The sequence below is a fragment of the Amphiprion ocellaris genome, chromosome 2, assembly GCF_022539595.1.
Source record: "Amphiprion ocellaris isolate individual 3 ecotype Okinawa chromosome 2, ASM2253959v1, whole genome shotgun sequence".
NCBI lineage: Eukaryota > Metazoa > Chordata > Actinopteri > Pomacentridae > Amphiprion > Amphiprion ocellaris.
The window spans coordinates 20582399-20605572 of record NC_072767.1 but is presented as its reverse complement, the minus strand read 5'-3'; the positions used below and the strand labels follow the sequence as shown (position 1 = coordinate 20605572).

Sequence of the window (23174 nt, the reverse complement as noted above, 5' to 3'; positions counted from 1 at the left end):
AGGATTTATTAGCAAAAACCGGGATCCTGCTCTACCTTGAAATCAGGAGCTAAGCGACTTCAGCCTGGATGTGCCAATCACGTTTGATACCTGCACAGGTAGAAAGGCAGCACTGATGCTGGAGGAACAAACGTGCTTCAAAGGAATCTCCCAACAGAGAGAGAGTTGTTCCATGAAAACAAGACCAGGCCAACATCGCTCCCCTCCTCCTCCTATCGCTTTCACCAAGTCGGCCAATAGAAAGAGAGAGGGGAAGAGAGGGATGACTGGGGGAGAGGAAAAACAAAAGACAGTTCTAGTTATGTCCAGAGAGATCAGTGGGCTGTCTGAATATGTCTCCCTCCTCCTGCAGCCTCAAACCTTTCTCCCTCAATATCCGGCCCGGTGTGAATGACACACATAGACGCATACGCACAACAATAAAGCCTGACAGGCAAACACACTGCACTGGATCGTGGTGCCGCTACCTTGCTGGGCCTTGCTTTGTACTGGACTTCAATGACTGCGGCGTCAACCCAACTCTAATCTGCTTAATTATAGATGCTGCTGATCAGACAAGGAGTCTATGATTAATCATCTACTATAGAGATTAACCAGACGTGTATTCCACTCCTCTGAATGACAAGTAAGCTTCTATAGGCTGCTAAAAGCATGACACACTAGTAGCTAAAAGTTAAATAGGCGAAAAGGTTTATAAAACTTCTGGAATTCCTCTTGTACCAAAGTGTCACCACCCCTGCACCTTCGAATGTTTTATCTAAACTGCTTGGCCTAGTTTGAAAATATGAAAAGCAAATGTGCCTGGATTGGACCTGGATCATTTCTGCAAATACACTGTGCAAAGTATACATTATAAATTGCAGAACACAGCAGTCAAATCTATCTGATCTGTGATTCAGCTTGCTTCAATATATCAGCTATTTACCTGCAGCATCCAAGGAAAGTCATACATTTACCATCAAAGGCAACTGCGGTAGAGAAATTGCATTGACAAACTTCAGCAGCAGCTGAGTTATTTAAACAGATGCAGTGGGTTTATGTCACCCTCTGTTTAACAGTCTGAATCCAGTAAGCAGCAGTGAGTACTTCAATAAGCCACAACAGTGTCACAGTGAACTGGCATGCACAATACCCGGACGAGGCATCGTTAACTTTACCATGTACACTTGTGGTGCTCCTGCTGTGATATGTCAAAATGTAAAACAGGCCTTTTGACAGGTTTTATTTTAATTAGAACAGAAACAAAGAACTGACAGGCCTCAGAAAAGGAGGAGAATAAAAATTTTTTTAAAGAACCGAGCAAAACTAAGATCATGCTGAAGACTGTATCTAAGTTAGAACATGAACCAAGACTGATCGGCTGTGATTGCTAATGCTATTTGTATTTATAGAGCCAAAAATGATATCTGTCAATCTGTCTGTATTTTATAGTCTAATAATCCTTGCAGATTGAATCATTTTAATAGCTGAAAGAGGCCCAAAGAGGTACCATTTCACAATAGGGCTGTTGTGATAAACCAGTAAAAACATGATATTTTAAAAAAAATAAAATTCTGATATTATGTTACTAATAGAAATATGATAATATAGTAATAATCAACTGCAACATAGGTGGTTTCAGTTGATATTGTATTGATGGCTGATGTTTGGCACTGTGAAGGTTGTGTTTATCAGTTCATCTGCTTATCTTTACACTGTCCATCAAATAGAGTTATCTTTTTTGTACAGTGATGATTACAGACTCTTCATCTCCCTACACTTCATTTATTCATCTGCCAACAAAGAAACAACACACACAACAAACAATGTTAAATATCAATTTCACTGACAGACTATTTTTTCCTTAAAACTTTCTGGGTATAGAACATAAATAATACTGTTATTGTGAATTCTTATGGCCACAGAAATTTTGTAGTGACTAGTCACCACTGTCTGGTTACATGTCACAAGTAACAGCCAATAAACACTGAGAGATAATTGCCAAAAAGTTCTCTTTTGATTAAACATGTAAAATTTAATGAAAAAAGGTTATTTCAGCCAAATTTTCTGTTGTTGTTCATCTTAAAAGATTAACACTAATATTTTGATTTTTATTGCAAATGCACATCAGTTCTAAATATCTGTCTCCTTAAATAATAATAATCAATGTCATTATCAGTCCTAAAAAAGACCATACCGATGAATAGTAGTGACAGTCTACTATCAGGACAGCACTACTTCACAATATTTCAACTGAAATTCTTATTAAAATATTCTTATTTGTGTGTCGAGAAAAATCTGACCTTAGAAATGTTAAATGGCTACTGATAGCTTGCTTACATTAGGCTGTATAAACCAACTACATATAGTCAACATGATCAGTGTTTTCTTTAACCTCGCTGTGTTTACCCCTGATGTTGATCTGGTTGATCATCTCTAAACATTATCAAATATTAATCAAACCTCTCCATTTTTTACTTTCTTTATCGTCCAGCCTACACCACCTGGGTCTGCTTTGCTCTATCCATCTATTTTCCTGTCTTCCTTGTGTTGTTTCCCAACCTCAGCACAATAAAAATCAATGATATCCACAGTGTGAATGAACCGTGCCTTTGCTCCTGCATAGTTTGTCTACCTCTGTTTCATATTGTCCATGTCCCCTCTGCATGTCTGATTGAACTGCCTGCTTGTTTCCCTGTCAGTCTGCTAGCTGGTCCTCTGTGTGCGTCCAGATGGATGTGGGAGTGTGCAGACTAGTGAGCCAGCTACAGTGACAAACCCTGCTAATGCAGACACCACAGGAGGCTCTGATAGAATCTCCATCAGGTACTACAGCAGCAGAAAGCACAGCCACTCTGAGAGAAAGCAAGAGAGACACACAGAGTGGGACATCAACAGCACAGGGGGCTCCTGGCTCTGCCAAAAAGATCAATGGCTTGTTTGAGTGTGTCTCCCTCCTTCTAGAGTGCCAACCTTTACCCCTCAATATCCGGCTTTGTGGAAATGGGACAGATGGGTGTACACACACACACACACACACACACACACAGAATGACACACACGCACATCAAAAAGATACCGTCGGTAAGGCCTGGAAGCCCAGACAGACATCTGACACGGGAGTCCACCCCCCTTTCCCACCCACAATCCCCTTTCCTCATTGACCCTCCCACCCTCCTCATCCAGTGTCTTTTGTTTCACAAATGTTCATCCCTGGAGGCTGGCTGACTCCACAGAGCACTGCAGTGAGGTGAACACAGGGCACAACCAGGCTCCACACACTGAGCTCACTGTATAGACTTCCCTTTATTACCGTAGTTTATTACATATGGTATAATTACTGTTATAATATGAGCATTGACAGTTGTAGCAGTTTCGTTTCCTATACTAGAAACTAGTAGAGCTTTAAGACAAACACAGGATATGATTTTGTAAGTTTGACTCTGCATGTTGAGGTATGAGACTTTTATTTAGTCCATTTATATCTTCTAAATCTTTAATTCTCTAATTTTTTATTTTATTTTTAATTTTAACCCTCAGTCTTATTATTTAATTTTTAAACTGCATAGGTCTCTTGTTTGATATTATCATTTTTACCATTTATTTTAACTGACTGCTCTGACTTCGTCTTGCTTGATTGTCTGTGTTGCATGTTCTGACTGTCAAAGCACTTTGTGAATGCTGTTCTTAAGGGTGGTATATAAATGAAGTTATTGTTATGAATATAAATAAACGTGGAGTTGAGATAAACAAGCTCTTAATCATGATCAACTTTAGGTTTATAGAAATCTTTTTGTTCCTCTCCTATTCCATTTTATTTTTTTAAAGTCATATATAATGGTGTATCTGATGCTATCTTTGTTACATTTTGTATAAATATTACCAGAACATGAATGTTAAAGATCGTTGCTCTGTAGTCTCACGTGAACTGAGCCACATGTCTGCCATGACACAACAATGAAAGCACTGATAGAAGCTATAGCAATTATACCATCAATAAGTGTGGCTGAAGGAACAGCAGTGGCTACAGTAGTGCTAGTAATATGATCTGCAGGCACCCAACTTTATACGGAGTTTATGGGGCGCTTTTATGAAGATCAGAATTTATTGCAGTGTCAGAACAAAGGACTTAATGTGATTAAATCCAGTAACAAGTGATGGGGCATTTTGCCTTCCGATTAACGGATGGATTATTACAAGCGCATTTGTCACTGAAGATCATGTTCTAATTATTTCAATAGATAACACTCGGCTAATAGAAATCACTAATAATGACTTGATTAAACTTGTAAACAGAGAATAGTTGGTGCTTAGATTTCCAGGACAGTTGGTAACATTATTTCTAACATAAAGTCCACATTCAAAGTCAATAAATGGATGAGATATCACTCATATTTGGCTGTAACACGAGATTGTCTCCATATTCTTCCCTGTTTTATATAGTTAAACATATCATGACCATAGAAAAGTGTCTAAAATACTATGGAAAGTCAGATGTGTTGAATAAATGTCTGCACGTCACTGGATACTCATCTAAACATGCCTCGTTGTAATCTGAAGTCACCCATGGGAGTACTAGACAAAACATGTAGGAACACACATAGGGCAGAGGCAAAGCACATGTAGCTTATCTATTCTGCACGAAACAATCCAGTATAAGCCTTCAGGTTGGGCGTGGAAGCCACTGGGAGCTCTGGTGGGGACTCCTGCTCATGCATACTTTCACTATTGTTAGCCATCCTGTTGTCCACTGCTGCCAGTCACAGGCCGCTCACATCTTTCCTGCAAGCACACAGTCTCCCTCCCAGCATCCGGGGGCGTTGAGGACTCTTACCTGAGCTGTCCATGGTGCTGCAGTCCTCCTCTCTCAGCGGGCCTGCCTTCGGTCCGAGGGTGGCCGCTATGGAGCCTCCGAGTGCGCCGCCGCCGCCGCCGCCGCTGCTCCCTCTGCCGATGCTGAAGCTATCTCCGCCGCTATCGACCAACTGCAAAGATTCATAGCCATCGTAACTGGTCTTTTTCTTGTAGGCCCCCAGTAGGCTCATTACCGAAGGACACGCACACCAAAAAAATCAAACAAAAAGACAACGGGAGGAAATGAAAAAGACAAAAGAAGCGGGCTAGCCGCCGCCGCTCCGCCGCTGCCTGAGCCGCTACTAGACCTGCCGCTGCGGGGTGCACCACATGTCCGAGGAGCGGCAGAGGACGACCGCTCTCCTCTGTTTTCTGAGGTATGAGCAATTCTGCCGGCTGCTCTGCTCTGCTCTGCTCTCCCTCTCTCTCTCCCTCTATCTGTCCTTCTATCTCCCTCCCTCTGTTCTCTGTTTCTGCCTCCTCTTTTTCTCAGCACCGCATTTTACTACGACGCTGCTGCTGCTGCTGCTGCTGCTGCTGTTGCTGCTGTAGCTCAGTCCCCTACGGAGTAAAAGGGAAATCCACCCCAACTCACGGTCCTCCAATGTTACTGCTGCATCCATTATTCACATTCTCCAATCAGGAGTTGTGCCCAGGCTATATATTTTTTCCCAAGGGCTTCCAATGAGGATTTTATTTGGAAAGGGTGCAAAAAACATAAATTCAAATGATACATTATGTACCACAATGTCACTGTGAACTCCACCACACTCTTGTGTGTGAATAATACTGGAAGAATATCATGATTTTAAAGCATGCATGCTTTAATAATAGTGCTGCAGATATATTAAAGTCAATTTAATATCAGTGAAGGCCTTAAATTATTATAGTTAAGCCTCTAACCTTTGATATAATTACATTTTCTTATATAGCCCTTTAGGAGATATGTGAAAAGTACAAAATACCTTTTTTTATGTCCAATTAGAATTACCCTGTGCTAAAATGTCCTCCCATGCATCTTATTATAAATAATATTAATATTAGTAATAATATGATTGAATATTACCTGCGTTAATTACAATATTTGGAAGTGTTTGGAAATATTTTCAATATCTATTAAGTTGCTTTTTTAAAATAATAATAATGATAAAAAATAAAACACATCGATCATCCCAGTGTGTAAGCAGTCATATCTTTAGGTTGTCCCTTCAGTGCAACCTTGACTCAGAAATATTCCAAGATACCAAACTTGCAATAAGAAGTAGAAAATGCTCAATTGTTTGGCAATTTTTCTCTAAAGGTGACTCGAATGATTGTCGATTGGATTTCTGTCAATGAATATTTTCTTCTGTTTTTTAAAGACACACCATATGTTGGACATTTTTTGTATGCTGGATACATATTAGCAATATGATGGATAGTGTCTGAAATCACAATGTCTGTATGTCATAAAAAGGCACAAATGATGATGGTCTAAAGTTTGTTTTTGAGCTCTGAGTGTCATTAGCTAAAATCATTAAAAGTCCCAGTGTTGCAAGAAACTATTGAGTAAATTTACGAAGCTCCCCAGCTACGACCTGCTTTCTTTGATCCAAATTAGATCCAAATAATGAGTCTGGAACCATGATAATGCAAATTTCTCGTTTGAGTCCATCACTAGAAATGAACAAAGACCTCTGGCCTTTTCACAACAACAGATTAAAATAAGAGGAGCCTTGCCGTGAGCAAGACAACAGCACCATGCTTTGTCAGAAAAAGGAAACTCACTTAGAATTTTCTCAATCTCTTCTCAACTTAAAACCAGATTTGGATGTTAACAGCCTCTTTGTAATGTCAGTAACATTCAGCAGATTTACAATTTTAGCTCCAAATTTGTCACTTTAAGTCTAATTTTTGTGTTCTGACCCCAAGTGCACGCAGGATGAAACACTGACCCGTGATGGCATGCTTCCTTCCTGGGCCTTGTCCCCTGGCAACAGAAACCCTGCATGGTTCTGAAAAGAGGACATGAGCCTGGGAAACTCTTTTAGGAGAGCAGACGGGAGCTCAAAGCACAGCGGGAACGGAATGTCCAAAAGAGAGGAACGATACCCCAGCCATAACCGGACGCAACGTGCTGCCGCTGCATTGTTGCGATGGAGCTTCCTGTCTCGTTCCTAACCGTGCCTGCCAATATTCAGCACACGATGCCCTGCATGCTGAGGACACAGCAAGCAGGTGCAACTTCATGCTCTCTGCCAGGTCAGTGCAAGATCAAAGGTTTGCACATGAAGTAAAAACATCTTCTCTGTGTGTTATGCACTTTTATTTGTGTGATTGTTGCATTCTTTCTCTCTGCCGCTCACAGGGAGTTTGCCTGAGAAAATAAATGCTCATTAAATAGATCAATAAGCAAATAAAGCTGAAATGATTAGTAGATTAACAAAATAAAATAAAATTTTAATGTGTTAATTGATCTTTTCAGTCTTTTGAAATAGAGTATTGATTTTATTGATCCCATAAGGGGAATGTTAGTGTTGCAGCAGCACTATAGATAAATTAAATAAATTAAATAAATACATAAAATAAATTCTTGACATCCATTAGTTTAAGATTCTCAAAATGGAAGCGTTTTCTTTTTGCTTTGCTTCATTATATAGTAAATTCAACACCTTTAGTGTTTTTACCGATGGTCAGACAAATCATGAATGAAAATAGGGCTCAGGGAAATTTAAATGGGCATTTTAAACACATTTTAAATGAATAATTGAAAAAATAATCAAACTGATACTGAAAACGTACAGTTATAAGTTGCCGCATTATAAGCAAGAACTTTGAAAAGGGACTGAATGAGGTGTCAGACTGCCTACTGAGGACCTGTGCTGACCAGCTGGCTGAGGTGTTCACGATGATCTTCAGCCTCTCCCTACAACAAGCTGCAAGCCCCACCTGCCTCAAATCAACCACTACTGTCCCTGTACCCAAAAAGTCTGGCATTACAAACCTCAGTGACTACAGCCCAGTCACCCTCACCCTGGGCATTATGAAGTGCTTCAAGACGATGATCATGGCATATATCAAGAAAAGCATCCTCACAGTTCTGAACAGCCATCAGTTCGCATACCAGACGAACATATCTATAGAGGATGCTGTCTTGGTTGCACTTCATACATCCCTAACCCACCTGGAGCAGCCGAATACCTACATCAGGATGCTCTTTGTGGATTTTAGCAGTGCCTTCAATACTCCCCATAAACCGGTACACAAACTCACCAACCTTGGACTCTCCACCACACTAAACTCATGGATTATGGACTTTCTGACCAACAGGCCTCATAATGTCAGGATGGAGAATCTGACATCCAGCACTATAACCATGAACACTGCAGGGGTGTGTGCTTCACCTCCTCACCATGGACTGTGTCCCCACCCACTCCTCCAACACCCCGATAAAGTTTGCCATCGATATTTCGGTGGTAGGCCTTATCAGGGACAACAACAAGACCTGGTACAGGCAGGAGGTCCAACATCTGGAGGGTGGTGTGCAGGCAAATACCTGGTCCTCAACACCACCAGAACAGAGGAAGTCATCACAGACTTCAGGAGGACCAGGAGAGTCGTACAGTCTCCACTCCATATCAGCGGAGAAGAGGTAGAGAGGGTGGGCTCAATCAAATTCCTTGGCATTCACATTACAAAGGATCTGACATGGACACTGAACACCTCCAACCTGGTGAAAAAAGCCCAGAAGAGGATGTTCTTTCTGAGGAAGTTTAAGCAGGTCGGTCTGCTTCCACAACTGCTCAGAAATGTCTACAGAAGTACCACTGAGAGCGTCCTCTCCCAGGGCTGCACAGTGTGGTACAGTGGCGACACAGCAAAAGACAGGAAAGATTTGTCCCGGGCAGTAAAGGTGGCACAGAAAATCGTGGGAGCTGATCTCCTGGACTTGGACTCTCTGTACGCTAAGTGCATGCAGAAAAAAGCACGGCCATCTGCATGGACATCAGCCACCCAGGACACACCCTGTTTGTCCCACTGCCATCAGGGATGAGGTACCGCACCATTAAAACACGGACTACCAGGCAGAGGAACAGCTTTTTCCCCAGAACTGTAGCCTCCATTATGCCACCTCCCTCCTTCTCCCCCGCCCACAAACAGCACAATCCAGAGCTGGAACTCTCCTTGAAAAATACAAGTATCAACCAACTACTGTATTCATAAACAATGGTCTTTGCATCCGAACTCCTCTGTCTATTATTCCAGAAATACTGACATTTTCAGATACTGTATTATGGATCCCAGTTGAACCTTGATAATTGTGGTGCAGCGGTTGTGTAAATGTGGGTGACTGATTCACAACAAACAAAGCACTTGCCTCAATGACCCGTAGTGATACCTGGGACAGTTTTTTCTAAGTTGCCCTTATGTACAAAACAAAACCCCACACCTGTTCAAACCTGTCTCGCATGCTCTGATGTTGACTTTGGCATTGGTGATGAATTCTAAATGACATTGAAGAAGTCCTCATTGTGACTTTCTGGGAGCTCATTTACAGTTCTTTTAAGAATTCATTAAAAGCTTTTATGTCTGCTCCAGAGTGCCATTTTACCTGCTTTATGGTGTCGCTGTAACATAATACTGACTGATTTCTTATCATAAAAGAAGCTGCTGCACTATTTTTACGGGTTTTTTTTCCGTCTTCCACAGGATAGACTAAGGATTAATGATTATCCTCATAACAGTTAAAGCAGAATCCAGGAATCTGCTGCATCAGCTACAGGATTTGTTTCACAGGACAGGCAGTAGATTTGTTGGTGGCCGAGTCTGAGACTTCTGTAAGAAATCCTGTAATCCAGGGATTTTTGTCCTATGTAGGGCTTCATACAGTCACAGTGGTACCCATGCTGCATTGGCAACATCTATCTTGTTGAAAAGCCGCTGAATAAGACAGATTCTCTGCCTGTTTACTTCCAGATCCCTGGTCTTAAAGGCTTAAACTCTGTGTATCTGCAGTTTTTACAGATTACAAATGCTTTCTTCCATAGGACACCTGGTTGTGCATCTTATATGCTTGCTTTATGATGCATTAAACCCTGCTGGATGGCCAAACCATCCTGCTGCAAAAAGGTGAGTCAGTGGCTTATGATCAGAACATGAAGCCACACCAAGCCGTGTTAAGCTGCTCACGTGATGTGCGTGACGCTTGGTGATGTGACGGTGCGTTATTGGACAGGAAAAGAGGAGCTGTCAGCTTAACGTAGAGCCAGCCCACGGTGATGAAGATGGCAATTCTGATAATACTGTTGATGGACACAGAAGAAGCATATTTATCAGATAATAATGATAATAATAATAAAATCATGACTGTGTCTTTGCTGTATGATGTTTGATGTTTTTGAAATTTGGCTTGCGCGTAAAAGTGTCATGCGCCTTTAACTGGTATCCTGAAACGCTATTACCGAAATCATCAGCTGACAGAAAAAAAACATCCATCTGAAATCAGTGGCAGCCCGTCACGCTGTGCATTTAATCAAGTCGATGCCATTAATCATGCAGTTATGATTGTCTCGCAGAATGAATCATGACACAAATGAACAAACAAAAAATCGACACCACTGACAAAAATAACCCAAATGATGTCATTCATGATGCTCCTGTGCGCATCCAGCCAAATATAGGCCCAGAGCACAGAGACAAGTTTGGCATTTTAGATCCAATTGTCTCATAAATGAGAAGGGAAAAAAAGCCAACGGATTTAGCCCTGGAACATGTTGATGAAACCATTCTGTCCACCGAGCAGAGACGCACCGTGGGGGGAAGTGGTCACAACAATTTCCAGAGGTAGCCTCATATTATGTAACATCCTCTCACGGATCATGATGCTCTCCCTCCATCTTCGCACAGGGGAGGCTGAGTCAGTCAAACAAGAATCACATCAAAACAAAGGACCCCAAAACCCAGCAGATGACTTTTACCTTTCAGAGCGCTTTCTAGCATTCTCCCGGGAGCGTCGTGTTGTGCCGTGCTGGAGATGCGCTTTGAACCCCGACTCCGCGCACACACACCGACCTTTGATTTGTCATTCGCTGCCAGTCAAAGGTCAAAGCGTTAAACGTCCGAAGACTCACGCTATCCTGTCAGGATTTCCCTGCGTAGCGCCAACTTAACCTATAGGTTAAAAAAATATATATCACAGAAGGCTGCACCGGGTTACAGCATCATCGTATAATCACATTTTGGCATATGATCAACAAACACCGTCCTGCGATGGCGATTGGTAGATCTGCAGAAGGTGTGGATGTGCGTAAGCGAGGAGAGGGCAGCAGCGAGGATGTTCATGGATCTGTGCGGTGGAAACTGCGTCTGGCAGCGCGTCCTGAAACAGAAAAACCAGGAGTGGACTTCAGAAAGGGGAATGTGGTGAAGAATACCTCTTTGGAGAACTGCAGTAATTTAAAAAACAACCCTTGTGACATCCACCAGTAGTCAAAAAGAAAAAATAGATATTTTAAAGAATGTGCACTCTAAACATCTGAATTTTGTCTAGTTGGAGTCTCCAAAAGAACACCTGTTAATCCTGAAGGTTGACAATTATTGATTTTAGACACAGTGATAGATAATATTGTCCTGTTGTTATGGTTCTAGCATGCAAACGCTGCCCTGCACCTCTTGTCAAAGGTAAACACAGCAGATGTAATGCGTTAAAGTGGAGCAGGAGTTTCACCCAAGCCCTAATGCACATGGGCTTTATTTACTGATCCGACAGGATTAGACAAGTAGGAGGAGATACAGATACTGCTCCTATCCATACGTGTCTGTGTGTGTTTTTCAGTGCGTTTTAAATATCCACCTTTGCTTTTGCGCTTAAGTTTGCACACCCTCCTGCTACTTCCTGTTTTTCTCACATGATTTGAAAGATCAAGGAGCAAAGAAGGGAGGGGACAAGCATTTCCATTATTTTTACTGCAAGTAAAAAGAAAGACAGCGTTGGTGTTGAGACTTGTGACTGCACCGCTTCCTTGAACAGAAATATTTAAGCAACCTATGTGCAGAAATCCTGTCTGTGAGCTTAATCACTTTAGTATGAATTAAGTGGTTGTCTTGCACAAAATGCAGTCTGGCCCTTAACTAATAAACCGTCAGTGGAGTAGGTGCAGTGTGTTGCAAAACAAGTAGTAGATGAGTCATATAGACAGACAACAAAAGCAGACATGGGAAAATATTTCTTTTTATTGTTCTTGGAATGTAATATCTGCAGACAGCATAGTATGAACACAGGGCAGAAAAGAAACTCACTGGTGTTACATAACAGCAGTGTGTTGTGGTTATGTACAGTTTAGTGCATCACACCCAATCATTCAGCGAGACTGAGCATCCAGCTATAGAGTCAGCACAGCACAAACCACAGTGTAAATCAGCTGCTCTCCAGACATGTTTATCAAATGAACATGAACACACTTCACACTTTTTCTGCTGCAATTCTCTGACAGTTTCTTCTTCTTTGGTCTCCCATCTACGGAAACTCAAAATACTTCACTATGTAATGTACAGCACACAACACACAATATCATTTGACCCCCCAGAAATGGAAAACAAAAAAAAAAAGAAAAAAAAAAGAAAAAAAAAAGAAAAACTGATGGAAAGCATGTGTTGCCCATGGCCAATCCCTGAATTTGCATTTTGGTGCTATTTTAGAGTCAATTAAGGTGATGAAACATTTACAAGAAAGTTTTTTAAAACTGGAATGTCAGTATTGCCAGAACTGAAAAACAAATCTTATTTGGTTGTTCTATTGCACATGTTGGTCACTACTGTGCTTGAGGCAAACTTCAAATGACCGAACATAAGCTGTTCTGTATGGTGATTAATTATGACAAGCCGTAAAAACAATCACAATGAAAAGCTGCGAATCAAAGCTGGACATTTTACAAATTGGTCATCTTGTAACAGAGATTTATACATTCACACAATATGGAAGGGAAAAAACAACATTTTACATATATGACCTAGACAGAATCGACAAGTGACCTCTTGCTAAAGTTAGAATCCAACAGTATTTTATAATTGAACAATCACTGCAAAAAAAAGAAAAAATTACATTGTAACAAAAATACGACATTTTGATGACAAATCTCAAGGCAATCGTGTAGTACATTTAAAGGACTGTAACATTGAAGGCATCTGTCTTCATCTGTCTTCATGCCGCAGAGCGACAGCGAGGTCTTCTTGGACCACACCCAGAGACGACTGCTTAGAAAAGTTTGTGGCATTCCAGCATTAAAGTTAAGAATAGCAGTTTATACGGTGCACATCGTCTGTGTATGATGGATATACTCTAGAAACACTGCGCTGATACAAGTGAAGAGCTAAAAACTGCTTCATGAAATTGTGACTTGCAGGTGCAGGCAACACAGCATGCAGGCGTTTTCAGGTTTCTAGCATTTGAGAAAAAACAAAAACAAAAAAAAGTACCCAGATGGTCATCTGTCAAAGCACAGATCTGGTTGTAGATGACACCATGCTGAGCGTCACTTCTGGTGGGTTATGATTGTGGTGAGACTGAAATTTGTGCATTTTCTACTCAGTGAAAGCTATAATTCCTCAGTTTCAGAGTGTTGTGACATTATGGCAAAATGAAGGATAATTAAATTCACACCCACACAGTATATTTATAGAAAAATGTGATATTGTTTGTTATTGTCAACAAAGAAATTCTACCATGCATCATTGGATATGTCAAGATACCAGATTTTTTCATTATCTGTGTTTGAATAGCATATTACTTTCATTACAGCAGCAAATCAGTCTCACATAATGCTTTGATTTACCAAACCTCTCAGTTTTTGGTTTCCATATTTTAGTGTTGTAATTTTTTTACTGTCAAGAAAATTCCTGAATCTGAATTTTTTGAGTCCTGTTTTTGGCCTATTCATAGTGTAGCTTGAATAAACTAAAAATAAAGTCAAATGTGAAAAGCAGGTGCTTGTGTGAAATGTCGATTTACAAAAATGATCCGTTTTGATATTGCCTTGCAGGATGTGAACATTTTTACTGTGATTACGTGGAATTTGTCACAATCTTCAGTACAAAGCTCCTGAAATATTTACATACAGCCATTCATCTGAAAACCCAACTAGTGATTGAAGATTGAATCACAAACGTGCTGATCACTGTCTTAGTCCTTTCCTTCAGACCTCTAATGAGGAAGCTCAAAGCTGACACAAGGCTACCACGTAAAGACTTCACCCTGCCTCGTCCTCCTCCTCCTCCTCCTCCAACCCCGTGGCTTCTCTCTCAGTAGTGTCAGGGTGTCTGGGTTTGGCAGGCATCTGTCGGCTGCGTGTGCATCTTGGCGTTGAGGAGAGAGTTGATGTAAGGCCAAATCCGGTCCGTCTCTGTACCGGAAAACGAGTGCAGGATTCCTTGTGACCTGAGTGAGGAAACAAAGACGGATGAACAAATAAGGAGGAAAGCAGGTTTTCGTTGCAGCTATTATTGTCTCTAGATGTTAAAAAATAGTCCAGCAACTAAGCATTCCTTCCTTATAGCATTGCTGATCTCACAAAAGACAGTTTTTGAAAAAAGAACCAACAATGGATGCAGTAGAATCAGGGATATCAACTTTTATAGTACGTGCACAAACCCCAGCTCCTGAAATGTCCAGTATAAGTCAGGTGTGTCATGCTAGCAGCAGCTAGTGCAAGCAGAGGTAGGGAGTGGGCTACTAAAATGTAGTGACCCTTGGATTTCTCTAACTCCAGGACTCACCGTTTTATTTCATTTTTCAAGCTTGCAGTCTTTGGACTCAAGTGCCATTACAGCGGTCCCTTGTCCATCGCCTAGGTTACGTTCCAGACCCCCCGAGACAGATGAAAATCCACGAAGTAGTGACCATATTTATTTTATTATTTATATAAATTTTAAGGCTTTATAAACCCTCCCCACTCACAGCAGAGCAACAGTATGTGCAGCGATCAGACGTGTGAAATGGACAAGGCCAGATGCTGCTACACATGGGAGACAGAGAAGACTGATGCTCTGGTCGCTGAGCCAATCAGTGCCCAGCGCTCTACAATACGCATTTTATTTCCATTTAATATTCTTTTAAGATGTTTTAATTTTTTAAATATATTTTTTATGTTGTTTCCAATTTATTAGGCTAGAAAATGCTTATTTTACTGCAAAAATAATTAAAATAAGGTAGTAATCGCAGAGCTGGTCACTGTGACTGAACTGTTGTGCTGCAATGGACCATAGGAGTTCAGGGTGTTGGAGGTTTAAATGTGATTATTGTGGTTTATGTTAGTGTTATTCGTGTTTGTGTTTTATTATATTTTTGTGGTTTAGTCAGCTTAGATAGTTTGGTTATGTGTTATATTGTCAGGACCGTGAGTGCGAAGTGTAGCGTGTTTGATCACTTCCTGCCACATTTTCTTTAGTGCTGCTTGCTGTGTGTGTCAAAATAAGAGCCTCAGCCAGCTGCAGAGTACATAAAAGGCTGATATCCTGTTTCCAGCATTGTTCTTCAGTGCTGCTCGCCACAATAATAAATGTATGAAAATACCTATATACCCCAAAATCCCGTGATATAGCGAAAAATCCGCAATACCAAATGCAATTTAAAAATCCACGATACAGTTAGACTGCGAAAAGTGAACCATGATATGGCGAGGGACCACTGTACCAAGACCAAGACATTTACTGAAATATTACCCACCTACGTCTGGAGCTACAAAAGGAGTTGCCCTTTAACTAGGGCCATCATTAAAACAAATGATAAATCATGTGCAATGAATGTAGTTATCTCAGAAAACCATCTGTGACATCTAGCAAAAGAGCTTGACTGCAGAGGCTAGTGCAGCAGTAAATTATTAAAAGAAAATTAAGGAGAAAATAAGCCAATAAAAGATTTTGAATGCCCATATCCCAAATGAAAGAAAACTGATTTAATCTCTTTCACAACATCTTTGTGTTTTGTTTTGGAGTTTGATTTTGTGTGTCCAACAATACATAGGAATGTACTGCTTTTCAGTGTCAACATCTCATTTTGTTGTGACAATAACACATCACAATACTTTAATGTTACTATAAAACCAGTTAATTTCCATTCTGGTAGCTCATCTCCCTTAATTCATTGTGATTCTGATTTTCTAAGTTGCTGCTTACAGGAAATAAACCAAAAATATTTGTGATTCTTTAGCGAAACTGGTTGTTGTAATGTAAAATGACATCAAAATCTGAGTGCAGACCGTGCATTGTTAAAACGAAGTATTTACTGACTTGTACAAGTCTATGACCGGCTTTGCCACGTCTTTGTAGTGTCTCAGTCTGGCCATCAGAGCTTCGGGCTTGTCGTCATCGTGCTGAATCAGTGGCTCACCGGTGACGTCATCCTTACCCTGAGGGAGGCAACGCAAGGTCACAATGATGTCAACTCAAGACAATGCTGCAATAACTTACCGCAAAAAGGATTACATCGCAGCACAACAAGATAAATAATTAAACAACAAAACTGCCTGCATCACAGCATACTGCATTTAGACAACATCAATACCCATGTATTGATCTTAGGGTGCTCATGTATTAAAAATATATAAAGTGCAAACAGCTTGAATGTTATAGTCAACATAATGCACTACTATCACCATACCCTCTTTTCAAGCTCTACTATAGATTATATTATATATTTTCACAAATTGACTTTTAGCACAACTATTTTAGCTTAAAAATATTTGCTTTGTTTACATGTTCTTTCCACATGATTCTTAAAATTCTGAAAACATTCACTATGAATGATGTGACTCATTTTTTTTTTCACAATAAAAAGACATCTTCTACATTCTGTTTCCTATGTTGGAAAACTGAAATAAATTCTGTCAATGTGCCTTTCTTTTTCATTTCAAATTTAAGGCAGGCCGTGTCATCTTCATCGTCCGTTGTGGGTGTATGTGCACTGGCGACTTCACGTTTCCACATTACGTTACTGTAAGTTGTATATTGGACACATTTTCTTTTATCATGTATATTTTGTGTGTCCTGAAAGTATGTATATGGTCTAATTTTTTAAAATATCTGTGAATCACTTAAGTAAATATGTCCATGTTAGAAAAAAGTTCATATTTCAATTCTATAAAATACCAACTAGTCTGTCTGGTGATTAGGAGTTTACAAAGAGAACCAACAAGCTGCAGGAGTGTTGTCTAGCTGAAGGGTGGCGTACTGAATAAAGACAATTCATCATCTGCCTTCAGTCTTTCATTTTGACCACACATTAAATTCCTCCCTGCTGTATATTCTGTAGATTGTAACTAAACTGCCACTTCCAGATTTGACACCTTCACTCGGGGTGGGTTGAAGCCCATGTTGTAGACTCTACCGCTGGCTGGGTGGATCCAGCGGTCGCTCAGTCTCTCTCTCAGAGTCTCGTAGGGGATGTTGAGGCTGATGACCAAGTCGAGCTGACACAAACTGTTGAGGGCCTGGGCCTGCGACAGTGTGCGAGGAAAACCTGGGAACGTATCAGAGGGAAGAGGGGGGATGTGTGAGGCATCGGCAACCAGGAAAAAGTGGTGCATACACTGATGTAAGGCCTTTGTTTATCATTCAGCTGCATTTAAGACTGAAACGCATATATTGCCATCATTACGGCCAAGTCAACAACACCATTTCACACTCTTATACGCTGTAATTTCCTGTTTAAAAGTTTGCCAATATCAGTAGCTGACAGAAGGTGAACTTGGACTGACACCGTTTCCAGTTTTCCAGTGAAATGGTTTGGAGCCCTGAGATAATAACAGGATTATGCACTTGTGAATGAACTTACTGAGAAAACAAAGCTGTCAGTTACACGGCCTGAATAAACCACCAGCAGCAACAAGAAGACAAGACTCTACAGTCACGCTAGCAGCTCTGTGAAGCTGTATTTAGGGTTGAGCCAGAAGTGAAGCCCAAACCTTGAGCTTCTTTCTGTCGGAGGCTTCTCCCTGTGAAAAGGTCCCAAATGGTGGAAATCCATTTTTATTGCATTTTGTGGTTGGTTGAAACTTGGAGGTGCAAACTAAAAGCTGTTAAGACATGAAGACATTTCCTTCTGCCAGTCCTCACCTACAGGTTAACAAGCGAGTAATAATTTGACCCAGGTGCAATGAAACACCTAACTAACCACTAGTTATCCAGCTTAAACTGTGACACAGACTCGCACTGAGGCAGGAACAGCAGCGGCTCATTGGTTTTCAAAGCAAACCAACCCCATTTAGGACCAGGGGTTATACAGTCATGGTAAAAATTAACCATCTTTGCAGCATCTAGAGCTGAAAAACTGAGACACACACTGTGGGAACAAGTAAGATTTGATTCATTTGCTGAGAAGAGACTCAACATGGTACCTTTGAAGTGGAGTTTTCCTCCCTACTGTTGAAAAGTGCTGCTCAGGGTTTCTTTCACCTTATAATGTAAAGTGCCCTTGCGATGACATATGTTGTGATTAGGATCAATATGAATAACTCTAAAGAGAAAAATGAAATGCTATTAATATAAGCATGTCAATGTAAATGCAAGCATGCTGATGTTTGACAGGTTTACTATCGTCTCCTTTTTAGTGGAGCTACTTTTGCATATCAACATTTATTAATACAGCTGAGGCAGACTAGAACACTAGTTTTAAAAATCAGATTTTGGGACAGATTGAAATTTTGACCTGAAGATGGCGCTAGATGTCAGGATCACAAAGATTATTCCAGTTCATTTTGAGGAGTTGGTAGGACTATTTTACCATATTTCATAGCTTGAAAAGTGAAAACGTGCCAATGATCACCAAGGTATGCACAAAATATTGCATAAGGGCCACACACACATCAATCCATCTATTAGTATTAGTCCAAAGTAATTCACTTCAAATAAATTTTAAAAAACCCTCAAAGTCTTAGTAGAGGAAAAGTCAGGAGACCAGTCTGAACCAACAGAGAAACTGTCCGACTGACTTGAGCCTTGTTGCTGTAACTTATCACCTAAGCTTCTGTTCCATATTTGCTATGAGACTTGTACAATACAGTTACGGCTAGATTTTATTGCTGTGATCTTTACAGCAACACATTAGGTAGAGTTCCACTGAAGAAACTTAGACTCATTTTAGAGTGGCATGAACCTTCAAAACAAGTTCAGATCACCAAACCAGCCTGTGTAATACTTTAAGGTCAGCTCCCAGGGGAAAAGAAAGTACCTACTCTAGAGTAGATGCTTCTGACTGGTCCTAAAACATAAAACATGGGTAATATAAATGCAGGTCACAATGCTGATCACACACGCCATTTTTCTGCCTTCTCCATGTCCTCACTGAGCAGCAGTGTTCACCTCTTGAACAGTGTTCTGTTTTCCCCATGCTCACAGAACTGGAGGAACAGCTATTTGTTGTTGTTGCATGACAATGGAAACAGAAAGGGGCCGACTCCTGTCCTCTTCTCTCTACTGATAGGTCAGAAGTCAAGGTGACCTACAGGACACCACCATGAAGGTTGGTGGGTATTCACTGTCTTTCTCAAGCACACATGGGATGCATTAGCTCACATAGGGAACTCGCTCTTCGTGTCGGTTCTTTATTTTTAAGCATTTTCCAAAACCACATTTTTTTCCTTTAAATTTGATAGGCATGCATGCATTTGGGCTCATCCTCAGTTTATTGCTTCCTTATGTGTTCAAGTGGAAACTGGCATGTTCTTCTGTCTGGTCAATAAAGCATTGTTAAATTTCTCTAACCATCAATGTATCATGCTGCCCACAAATGAGTGAGAGGAAGGCACTAATCAAAGGTTGCAACAGAGAGAGAGACACAACTATGTGTATACACTGTACACATTAGGAGGATATATTTTCTTACTTGGTGGGAAAGTGAAAGGAATTAACTAGTATAACATGTGCATTTGAAAACTTAAAATTGTGAATTACACCACACAAGTCAGTATCCTGCTGACACCAATAAGTCAGCCTGTCAGAGTCATGAGATAAACATGACTGAGAGGCTTCAGGGAGGCACGTGTGTGTGAGAGAGAGTGTGTGTTTGCCTTCCCTCTCCTCTTGCTCAATTATTTGTTTACTGATCGTGTTTCAAGGTTTAAATGTGTTTAACGCTCACTTGCTGGTCTCGTCAACGTTTGGCATCTCTCTTGGCGATAGGGGCTAATTTTTAACCTTGAAAAAGACACAATGATCTGTTGGTTTTTGTCATCTCAGGACATCACTCAGTGTCCTCAAAAAATACATATAAAAAAAACAAAACAAATAACAGTATTGTGAAACTCATGTTTCAGCTACTTGAGGTATTTGACTTCAGCATAGCAACAAGAGACTGGCTTTGGCTTTACACATTTTCCATTAATATGCAAATTATTATATAATCCATGCACAAAAATGAACAACATATTGGCACGCAGTATATGATCTGATTACTACTAATGTTACACTACAGTAGTTTGATCCATCATAGGACAAATATTTTAAAAAAATGTGTCCCACATTTACTCTGCTTAGGTTTGGGGGGGGGATCATTTTGCACTGACTGTAATAATATTATAAATTACAAAAGAGATCAAGCAAGCACAGAGAACTTGCTTGACCCTGTTGATCCAATAATCAAAAATGGCTCTTGGAGGACTTCTTTTCTTTGAATCTGAACTCAAACATCTGACTACTGTAAGTTCAGTAACAGTTAGGGGCTGCTGGCACTGAACTCAGTGCCTCGGAGCATTAATTACCCACAGATGTAGGATAACGTTGAGCTCACTCTACTACCGCCTCATACTGAAGGAAAGGGGGCATCTCATGTGGCACTTTGTGATCATGTTTCTCAAAATGCAGAGGTGTACAAAAGTAAAAAAATGCTTGCCTGATGGCCCGGCCTTTGGGGGTGGCACCTGTGGCGGCCAATCAGATGTAAGGGACGGCAGGCAGTTACTACCACTGCCATGACACTGCATTATTCGAAACATATTCCCTTACAATAGGTAATCAGGACAAAGGTTCAGTAGAATGAAATTTTAAAAAGCAGGAACTGCAACAGAAACACTGTTTTCTTACCGTCCAGCAGCCAGCTGTGGCCGCTCAGCTGCTCCAGTCTGGGCAGCATCAGTCTGGTCATCACATGGTCGGGCACCAGCATGCTTCTCTCTACATAGGACTTCACCAGCACCCCTGCCTCTGATAAACAACAGACAGGTGAAGATAGACTATGCGTAAATGCTTGTGCTCCCTGACTTTCAAGTTCAAAACAAAAGAGGCAGGGAATGGCCTGTTGTATTCGAAGTATCCAACCTAAATTTCTGTCCCTGCAAAAATAAGTAGCTGTTTCTATCTTACTCTTAAATTTCACTGGAAACCCTCAGGCCTAGTGTGGATAATTACATAAATACTCTGCCAATTCAGACTTCCTCAAACAAACACGCCTCTTGAATTCACTGGTTTATAAAGTGCAGAAAAATTTGTTTGAAAAGAGAAGAAAAATGCATCCAGCAAGTCATAACCTTACTCAGGCATTTGGGTTGGCCAGGCACTCAGGCTTTTACTCCAACTTTCTGCTCTGAAATCAGCTTTATTTTCAGTATACATGGCCTTGGCACAGGCTGGGATTTAAATTGATTCCAGTTGGTTTGCTATGAGGAAGTTAGGGGAGACACAACGAGCGGTTTAGGAGATTTGAGGAAATGATAACAGTATAAACTTCAACATTAGACTTTAACTGGAGTAAAACATTGTCAGATATTTGTGCAAGAAAACTCCACCAGGCAAAAATCCAGTAAAAACTGATTTCTCCGAAATTCTTGGTGTTGTGGAGTTTGAGGGCTGCAGAGTTTCTGTTAACTGAGCTTTAATAAAAACTACTGCAAGCCAGAAAATCCACATTTATCTTCATTCTGCAACTTTCTTCGGCTGTATTTGCATTTTGGTCACAATCAGGAGGCTCTCCAGAGGAAAGGAAACGCAGGGATCGTGAAACACACATATGCAGCACAGTAAATGACGCGCTTCAACTTTTTTTCTGCAGGCATGTTCTTCCTGTTGACACCACAGTATTGACGTTTGGGCTTCAGCACATGTACAGATGTTTCCTACCTGTGTTTGCCGCCATGCTCTCTCGCAGATAGTGGCCACTGGACAGATACTGCAGGCCAAAGCTTTGCGCAATCCTCTTGGATATCGTGCCTTTCCCTGATCCTGGTGGACCCATGATAGCAGCTCGGAATAACTTGGCCATTTCTTCCTCAAAAACAGGCTGCTGCAAAAACTCTGGGATGCTCAAATGCCACTTATTGCTGCCTGTGCGCAAGAGACCGATTTACCGCTTAATCAAAGTCCTAATGAGCTGCACGCGTGTGCGATCTAAGAGGCAGAAGAAGACTGGGCGGCTTTAAAAGTAGCCAATGTCAATTTGAGCGTGTCACTGGAGTATGTGGGTCTTTACGCAGAGCCCACTCTCTGCGCACATTGGGAATAACCTGCTCTTTGACTCAGATCAAAACGCTTGTTCCCCTTTTTTCTCTCCGTTCCAGCTTTGTTATGGATACATTGCGCACGGCTGCGTCTTTAAGAACGAGAGTTTTCTCTGCGAATGAATGAGGGAGTCTCCACAACGCCCTATTTTTCTGCGCACATCATCCAGAAAAAATGCGGACGACTGAACTCCGCGGGGTAAACTGGTTACTGTAGTTTTTTATGGACGCACGATGTAGTCTATCAGTGCAGGCGAAATCTGAGAGGGGAAAGTCTAATAATCCTGATTATATTTTTGCACAGGGCGTGTATGAGACAGGAAAACGCCATGTTCATCTATTTATCTATGGGCTGAGAATGTCCTCATGCATACTAACAACAAAAACACGCAATAAAATAATACCAAAGCATCTAATGCACCGCAAAAGAGCAAAGTTTAGTAGGTTGTAGTAAGGAATAGTACAATACTGGTCCTCCTGTCTGCTGGAGAAGCTTTATTATAAGGTGCATAAATTGAAATGGAAACGATTTCTGTGGATAATCTAATAATCTCATCTTCAGTGCATGTTGAAGGTGAGATTACAGGTATTTTCTAAAACCAGAAAGTGTCACGACCCTAATTTAAGAGATGCCACACAAACAGTGGGTCTGCAAACTTAAAAAAAAATAAAAATTAAAAAATTAAAAAATTCTTAGAATGAATTTTACAATAAATTGGTCTCTGATGGCTCAAATTTTTGAAATCGATCACAAAAGTTGATATGGAGAAACTCAGCTCTGCAATAAAATAAGGAGTGTCATCGGGCTATTCTTGGATTCTACCACTTGTTGACAGCATTTCCAACCGATCGGAGCTTTCATTATTGCTCGTGCTTGGTGGT

At 40.8% G+C, this 23174-nt stretch overlaps 3 protein-coding genes across 6 annotated transcripts in view; 1 reads left to right on the top strand and 2 right to left on the bottom strand.

The window, feature by feature from the left end:
* dnajc6 (DnaJ (Hsp40) homolog, subfamily C, member 6) overlaps positions 1 to 11136 on the bottom strand; it is a 49004-nt gene extending 37868 nt beyond the window's left edge. For 3 of the 4 annotated variants that reach the window (XM_055018264.1, XM_055018266.1, XM_023290512.3), the window contains exon 1: positions 4814 to 5024. In XM_055018264.1, coding sequence (XP_054874239.1) covers positions 4814 to 5024 — 211 coding nt within the window. Of the gene's footprint in view, positions 1 to 4813; positions 5025 to 10790 lie in introns of those variants that run through there. The other variant, XM_055018267.1, reaches the window with a different exon arrangement.
* On the top strand, positions 5070 to 9491 carry LOC129350765 (uncharacterized). Its single transcript, XM_055018268.1, has 2 exons — positions 5070 to 5210; positions 6745 to 9491. The coding sequence occupies exon 2, from the start codon at positions 7721 to 7723 to the stop codon at positions 8864 to 8866; it is 1146 nt and encodes a 381-aa protein (XP_054874243.1). The 5' UTR covers positions 5070 to 5210; positions 6745 to 7720; the 3' UTR covers positions 8867 to 9491.
* Positions 11137 to 12029: 893 nt separating the features above from the next.
* On the bottom strand, positions 12030 to 22441 carry ak4 (adenylate kinase 4). The gene is made up of 5 exons (XM_023290509.3): positions 21916 to 22441; positions 20884 to 21003; positions 17151 to 17323; positions 16096 to 16214; positions 12030 to 14245 (listed from the first exon to the last, which is right to left on the bottom strand). Exons 1-5 carry the CDS (start codon positions 22055 to 22057, stop codon positions 14119 to 14121), a joined length of 681 nt encoding a protein of 226 aa, XP_023146277.2. The 5' UTR covers positions 22058 to 22441; the 3' UTR covers positions 12030 to 14118.
* Between the last annotated feature and the right edge of the window lie 733 nt (positions 22442 to 23174).